The following is an 8,894-nucleotide window of genomic DNA, read 5'->3' as shown; positions in this document are numbered from 1 at the left end:
ATTCACTAAGTCCTTGCGAGGACCTAGAATTGACTATCTTTGTAACAAGCTTGGAACATATGATTTATATGCTCCAGCTTGAGGGGGAGTGTTAGATATTGTTAGATGTTGTGTTTATTTCATTTACATGTTCATTTGTATTTGGGCTTAGCCCACACTCTTATTATTATAAATACATTATCCTATGTGTATACAAAGACACATAAGGGAGATTTCCCTCATCTCTTTTACTATTTCATATATGATTCCGTTTTACGGGAATGTATGGTTTGTTATAGTAGTATTGGTTGTAGTCTTACTATGTATTAATGTTGTTTGATGTGATGAGTTAACAATTGAGATGTAAATATTGCATTGGTGATTTGAAGTTTATTTTGTTAGCTTATTCTTGCTTGCTTGTGTTTTTACAATGATGGTATAAGTCGTGTTGTTATATGGGAGCAGATAAAGTTATAGATATTCCAGCGGATGCGTAAAGCGGCGAGGATTTTGAGAGAATGGGGTTTTATTTCTTTTGGGTTATTTTGGAACATTCTTGACTTTTACTATATGTGGAACAGTTTACTGTTTTTCTTTCGCTTGTAACCGGTTGTTTCAAGTTTTCGTTTAAATGATGTTTAAAGGATTTTGACTTTTATTTATGAATCAATTAATTTATTTGATTTTTCACAATAAAAACTTTTGTTCGAGACATCCTGAGTTGGGATTTAGAGAGGCTATGTACATTTCTTCGTTTCCCAAATCCCCTTGAAGGGAGCCTCATGCTCAGGGGTTACCCTTTTGGTCCAAATATAGTAAGGTGGAATCAAAGAGAACAGATTGTTTTTCTGTATTCCAATTGCTACCTAAGTTTTCTTAGTTTTCATGTGTACTCTTCCATCTTTCCTAAGCATCAAGAATTTCTCACGCTTTCCACAGCATGTCATTATAAAAAATGATTTTCTGTTTTTCGCTTAATTGACCATCGAAGTCATCAGTGTAACTTTGTTGTTATTTCCTAATCAATCATAGCCAACAACCTTTTCAGGATTAGCTCTTTGATTAGTATGTTTCAACATACGATCAATTGACTAACTACAAATCGTTAGTGTGTATAATGGAGCTAGATCTTTTTATTATCTCAACATACCAGCTTGAAAGTCTACAATAGAGTACTACAACATTTGAGTTAATGACTTTAATTTGTATAAGAAGCTTTTATGGAGAGATGGGGAGAGAGATCTTGACGATAATTATTACTGATTTGATTATTTGCTTTCCTTCTTTCTCTTGTTATGATACAGGAAATAAGGATAGTATATAATATCTTTGTAATAAAAATACCAAGTTCATGTCTATATTATTTTAGGATCATATCTTTATTATTAGATGATATGAAATCTTCTCTATTTATTGTATTGATCTGTTTTCCTCAATATAAAAAAATCATTTATGCTGTTATAGAAACACACGGCTGCAGCTCAATGTTCATCTGTATCTTTATTGTTTAACACTTTTAATTCCCCTACTCAAATCCCCCTCCTGGTTTGCCCCTGAATTTTAAAATGGAGTCAGAGCTTGATATATCTTCCTTGGGAACCATTGCATCTCTTCTTCTTCTGCAAACACTACTCGGTACTCATCTTACAGGGATTTTTTTTTTTTTTTTTTTTTTTTTTTTTTTTTTTTTATTATTGCTGCAATTTCATTGTCAAAATATTCTTTTCAGAGGTGAACCAGTTTTTATTCAAGTTGATGTCATTATCCATAACTGTTACATTGTTGCTGATAATGTCAGACAAATCTTATTAAATCTTTAATGTAGATGGATGGTCCCTTTTCTTTATTTTAAATAATATTCAGTTTATGAAGGTCTATTACTGGAAACTGCCAGCAGTCAACAAATTTTGTCATGCGTAAATTTTATTGGTTTTCATTTGTTCTCACACCTTAGAAAACATAGGTCTGTGCCAATCACGACAGCCTTCTCTGAGAGGTGAGATAACTGTGAAGGATATTCCTACTAGGAATGATCATGAGGTCACCTGACCAACCTTACCCGGGCTAAAATTTAGTAAGTTGGGTTAATAGGTTGAATGAATTTCAAAATGTATGAAGTAGAAGTAACCGGTTTTGTTTTGAAATTTTGTACCCAACCAACCTACCAAAAGTACTTGATATATGTAATTATCTTTAATCTTCAACTTTATTTCTCTATTCTTTTCAAGATCCAACTTTTGATATAAGATATCAGTTTTCTTTCAACTTTATAATTGTCAGATTTTTTTTTCCTATTCTAAGTGGGTTATTTTTTCCAGTTTTCTTTTTTATTTATTTTTAAATATTTACTCCAACGACAACCCAAATTGATTCTTGTGGGGTCAGGTTAACATCTATCTGAATAGCCATAACTTCAACCGATCAATTTTATCAGTTTGTGTTCAAGATTGTCCTGAACTCGGATCCAATCAATGATCACTCTTATCCACAGTCTCTTAATGAGTCTTATTAGCTAAGAAACCATATTACTGTCATTTTGGATTCTTTATCATTATCTCCTGTATTGTGTTTCTCATTCTAAACATGTTTTATGATAGAATATAGTGGTATCAGTTGGTCGATTTAGCCAATTCCACCTAGTGTGAGAAAGGGTTTGTTGGTTGTTTTATTCTTATTATGAATTTCAGATTACCTGCATGTTTCCATTTGGTTACACGAGATATAAAAATAAATGTTTAACTCAAGGAATCGCATAAATTAAATGGTCGTAATATCTCTCTCAAGGATACAATGAATTTCGTTGCACTACTAATTTAGCTTGGCACTGTTGCATTTGTTGAAATATAATCGTATTAACTACAATATATCCATGAATACATTGGAACTATGCCCAAGTCTTCCTCTGTTTTCTTTGACATAAATGCGCCGACTGACTCAGATCTAATATTGTTTCTAAAATTAATTTTCATTGTATTACCCATTGCTTGATAATGCTGCTTGAAATGTTTTGACTAGTTCCTTCACCTTGTTTAACAGAGGGAAGCACGATTGGAACGAAATAAAAATCGGTCCCTCTTCTCATGAAACCTTGGCTGGGATTTTACTGATTGTATAATAGAAAACAAAATCAAGACTTCACCAAGATCACTGGTTCACCTATTATAGCACTGAGCTTATGAAACTTTCTGAAGCTGCTGCGAGATGATGTTCCAATAAATGTGTACAATGGTATTCTACACTATGCCCTTTTTGTCTCAATTCTTAGTTAGGTTCCTTTTTCTTTCTTTTTTAAATGCATAGAAGTGTTTTAACTGTTAAATTCTAGCAAGAAAATTTAAGTTAATCGGTGAGCACCAATGTTATTAATGGCAGTTAGCTAGCAGCAAGCGCATAATGGACTATGGCAAAAACATGGTAGCAATAAAAAACGCAACTGACTAAGTAACATCTGTGCTCTATGAAATTGTGGATATTCTTGAGTCTAGCACATGGCCAAAACAATATTAGAATTCAGCATTAGCTAGAATGAACGTTTCTTTAGAGAACAATGCATCATCTTAAAGCATCACCTTACGTGGAGAAACATAGATTGACTCAATTTTTTTTTGAAACCCTCGTTCTTTCAAATTTTGGAATACAATTTTATTTTATTTTTCAAACAAGTGTGAATTTGAAAATACTTTCCTATTTCGGAAGTATTTTATAAAAGAAAAAAATTATTTTAACAACTATTTTTTGATAACATGATAACTTGTGATTGGTTTCAGATATATTTTTAAACATAAATTCAAACAAACTAATAAAGTGATGACATATGTCTTGTTGTTAAAAAATTATTAAAAATAGTTGTTAAAATATTAATATCTTTTATAAAATACTCCAAACATATTTTTTCCATGGTGGGAGTTAGCGTCTCTGTGTAGCGTCTCCCACACTGTTCTCACATTAGGACATCATCTTTCCTGTTTTTCTTCACATTTCTTCTTCTTCCCACAACAGAGAAGATGGGGGACGCCATAGTAATGCTGGAAAGGTTGAGGAGTTCGCTGCAGACCTCCATTCTCAGGGAGTATCCTTTCTCCTGAAAACGCTGATGCTCCCGTTAAAGCTCCTTCGCTCATCATCTTTGCAATGTCGCTACCACGAACGCAAGATGCATCACTGTAAAAGTGAATAAGCCCTTTAAATAGGCGTAAAAAAATTCACTGGGTAATTGAAAAGAAAAGAAAACTAACAATTCTCTCTACGAATAAAAAATACAAACTTATTTAACCATTCCTTCCTTAAACTAATATTTTCAGCATTAATTTGAACTAAGAATCATGCTCACTCCAAGCATCGTTTTAATGTATTTGTCATGACAACTTTTATGATCAAATCTGTAATTTGATCCTCACTTCTATAGTAAACTTAATTAATAACTTCATTTTTTACTAGATTTATAAGAAAATGATACTTGTATTTACTTTTTTATGTAAAACATAATTCTTAGACAATTTTTAATTATATCTTTTGGACTCCGAGAATGACTTTCTATTTAATTGCATTGAAAGGTATAGTAATTTGGGATTTTTTTATTGGACCAAGTCATTTTGGGACAAGTAGGTCATTTATGACGAAGAGGAGAGCTTCTAGAGAATGATTTAAAGTTTTTGTAGGATGGAAACATATAGTACTTATAACATTCCGATTCACGAATTATTAGAAATTGATAAAATTCAAAATTTATCATAGCACAAAAATGTAGTTAAAGAAAATCTTATCCAATTACATTATTTGGAGTAATTAAATAACGAAGGCAATACTCTAATTATATTGTCTTAACTTGTAAAACAAAATAACTTTAAATGAATCCCAAGGTTATTCCCTATCTTCTCTCGAGTCAATCATGTCTTTGGAACATCTGTAACATTATCTGCTTGTATATAACACATTATACGATCATTACCGATAATTTCATTCACAAGCACACAAACACAAACATATATGGACTAAACTACCGATAAAACAATCATCACAACAAGATACATACATACTGATTATATGAACCATAATCAAACACACAACAAGATACATATCTTTTGATTATACTAACCATAACCAAACACAACAAGATACATACGTTCTGATTATATCAACCATAATCAAACACCCCGTACACAGTAGTAATAACAATAGGTTTCATAATCCTCTATCATAAATAATTCAATCATATTGAATTACTCAATCCTAGATCCTCGATCCTTGCACTTCGACCATCGATTCTTGATCTCTAACTCTTGATGTCATCACTAACATCTCACACATAGACCCATGATCTATCCACTCATTAGCACCCATGCTAACTACTTATTATAACTATTATAATGACACTACTATCAACATAACAAAACATGGAGCATCTCAAGTACCATGATCATCATCATAGATACACCACCATCATGACTATCCTAGTCACGAACAACACCATGAGCATCATCGTACCATAATACCATAGTGGAAAGAGTTCATCTCACTCATGTACCCTACCTAATTGACTGTAGTCACTCCTACAACTCACTGTAGCCTCCCTTACAAGACATTTGTAGCCTCCCCTACAGATCACCTCCTTCCAATGCACACAAGGAAAAAGGAAGCACCTATTCGTAGATAGAACCAGGATTTATGAGGTACAACAAGTAGACTTATTCTCCACTCTCATGCTCATCAATTACATATTCAGGTACATCCCAACACTCACTCATGCTCCACTCTCAACCATAAGTCAAATTGACCCTAAACATAACCACTAACCTCAATCTCTGATTATTATCATGTTCCACAATTCCTCAGGCTTGGTTCACGTCCATTCTTCATCAAAATCTTCCTTTTTCACCAAAATGCACTGTAATAATCGATTATCTCAGTGAAATTTACCCATAAACATCACACAGGAAGGGATAATCGATTATTCTCCCAAATAATCGATTATTCCAGAAACCACATTCAAAACCAACGCGTAGATAATAATTTATAACTAATGATAATCGATTATTGCCGAATCGAAACACATCTTAGACATGATTCAAGCATTCAAACATACTTACATTAACCCTAGATCACATGGAAACATAGTTAACACATCATACATGCATTCAAGCATCATATACCTATGTAAACATACTCAAGCACATATAATGCATCACTTGAACCATCTAGATCCAATCATTGACATGGTATACTCCCAATAATAGGGTGCAAAAGAGTCTCCAATAAAACATCAAATAGGGTTTTCAATAAGCCAAACTAACTAAGCATAATGCCTACAAATGAGAACCAAAAAGATGAAAATTCTCCAAAACAGAGTTGCTAATACAAGACAGTTTTCTCAAAAACTAGACCTCTGATTGAAGATCAAAACGGTTAGAATGATAACCCATATTTCTGGAACCCACTGTTCAAAAATCAGCCCAAGCCAATGGTGAAAGACTTCACAACGATGAAAACACCAGTGCAGATTTTATGAAATTCTCCAAAACAAAGCTGCTGGTGGGAGGCTTTTTCTCCCAAAATAGTCTTTTGATTGACGATCCAAAAGGTCATTATGAAGAACCATAAGTATGAAACCCACTGTCCAAAACTCAGCCCGATCCAACGGTGAACGACTTCACAATGGTGAACGACTTCACAACGGCGAAAACACTAGGGTAGGTTTTATGTTATGCGGGAATGACTTCTTCTCTTCCTTTCTCTCTCACTTGGCTTTTGCCTCTCTTCAAATGGCTTTAATCTACCCTGCTAATCTGATCCATCTTCACTTAAAACAAATTGAGACATAATGGTCCACATTATTTGGCCTATTCTCCACATAGGAAGGGAGCCCAATATCTCAACACTTACAACATATATTTGCATGAAACCCCTAAACATCATAACTTTGTTCTCCCTTAGCATCAAACACTTTGTTGGGATAACCCAACAAAACATACATAATACATTCATAGGGAAAAATCATAACAAATATTACATAAACCCTATGCTCATTCATACACAAACTCTTACCCAACAATAACCACATATAATTATAATCATATACACATGTATCAAAACAAGGATTAAAAATCAAGATAATCAAGAATACATATGGCATACAACCATAAACAAACAAAGGTTAGCTTTCCCATACCTTGGCCAATCATAAGGCTTTATCTATAATCCTAAAACACCACCAATCTTCCTTTACACCAAGAGTTTCTCGTTGCTCTATCTCTTCTTCTCCCAAAATGTCAATTTCATTTCTTCCTTTGTTTTCTCTCTTTGATTTAGAGTTTATAGGGTTTCTAAACACAAAACCACCTCTTTATCTATATCTTAATATTTATAAATCCATCCAACTCTATCTTTAATATTTTCTCACTTATAATAATACTTTTTATTCTAATTTATTATAACCAGTCTATCAATAATATATATTATTATTATCTAGCCATAAATCTAATTATATATAACAATATCTCAAGACTACTTTATTTCTAAGACCCCTATTTTCCTAGATCTTACAATACCAAACACGAGATAGATCTTCCAAAGAATGAAACCTTTCTTGAATAAGCCAATTCATTTGGGACCCACAAATCCACTCTTTTTTCTATTCAAAAATCACTCTTTTTATATTTCTTAATCAAATAGCTAGACATGCTCCTATTGTTGCAGCTATTAACTTAGTCTTAATTGTTGATAAAGTGACAATTGGTTGCTATTTTTAGCACCATGAGATAACCCATCATACTTTTTCTATCACAAAGATCACTTGCATAATCACTATTTGCGAAGCCAAACAAATCCAACTTTCCCCTTTTTGAAAGAATAAGTCATATTCAATGGTCATTTCAAGTAACAAAAATTCTTTTTATTGCAAGAAGATGTATCTCTCTTTGACATTTCATGTATCTACTAATAATACTTACAACATTCATTATGTTTGGCCTTGTAGTTGTCAAGTATATTAGACTTCTCACACAACTTACTTGTAAACAGTGTTGTCAACCTTCTTAGCTCTATATTCTCTAACCAACTTCAAACTTGTCCTATAGGTGTGATGACTGGATTGCAATCCTTTCATTTTGAATATGTCTAGAATTTTGTGTATATTTTTTTTCCAGAAATAAAAGTTCCATATTGTTTTACTTAAATACCCAAAAAATAATGCAATTTTCCAAGATCTGTCATATCAAATTCAAGCATCATAGACTTCTTAAAATTCTCAAACATAACACCATCATTTCCAGTGAAGATTAAGTCATCAACATATAAATACACAATTAACATTTTCCCTCCATCACCAATCTTGACAAAACTTGTGTGATATGGGCCTTTTTTAAGTCCTTCCTTCAAAATATAAGCATCAATTTGACTATACCAAGCTTATAGAGCTTGTTTTAGTCAATAAGAGGCTTTATTTCCCTTATAAACCTGATGTTCATTTCCAGAATTAATATAGGCAAGAGGTTGATCGTTGAATGTCTGCTTTGCAAGTTCTTCATGCAAGAAACCTTATTTCACATCCATATGAAAGATAGGACAAGAGTTTTGTGTCGTCAAAGTAATCACAAATCTGATTGTATCATGTCGAGCGACTAGAGCAAAAACTTTTCAATAATCCACACCAAATTCTTGCTTATAGCCTTTTGCTACTAAATGAAATAAAAGTTCCAGATTGTTTTACTTCAATACCCAAAAAATAATGCAATTTTCCAAGATCTGTCATATCAAATTCAAGCATTATAGACTTCTTAAAATTCTCAAACATAACACCATTATTCTAGTGAAGATTAAGTCATCAACATATAAATACACAATTAACATTTTCCCTCCATCACCAATCTTGACAAATCGTGTGTGATACGAGCCTTTTTTAAGTCCTCCCTTCAAAAAAA

The 8,894-nt window shown here is 32.7% G+C and overlaps 1 protein-coding gene across 1 annotated transcript in view; it reads left to right on the top strand.

Moving 5' to 3' along the window:
- The window catches only part of LOC106779487 (cytochrome c oxidase-assembly factor COX23, mitochondrial), a 13,107-nt gene extending 9,778 nt beyond the window's left edge, over window positions 1–3,329 (top strand). The window contains exon 3 of the mRNA XM_014667600.2: window positions 3,016–3,329. Within this exon, the coding sequence (XP_014523086.1) occupies window positions 3,016–3,063 (48 nt within the window). The 3' untranslated portion in view covers window positions 3,064–3,329. The remainder of the gene's footprint in view (window positions 1–3,015) is intronic.
- Window positions 3,330–8,894: the final 5,565 nt, after the last annotated feature.

Source organism: Vigna radiata, unplaced genomic scaffold, assembly GCF_000741045.1.
Source record: "Vigna radiata var. radiata cultivar VC1973A unplaced genomic scaffold, Vradiata_ver6 scaffold_282, whole genome shotgun sequence".
Lineage (NCBI taxonomy): Eukaryota > Viridiplantae > Streptophyta > Magnoliopsida > Fabales > Fabaceae > Vigna > Vigna radiata.
Note: the sequence above shows the minus strand (reverse complement) of the source record. Positions and strands in the feature narration are given on the sequence as shown.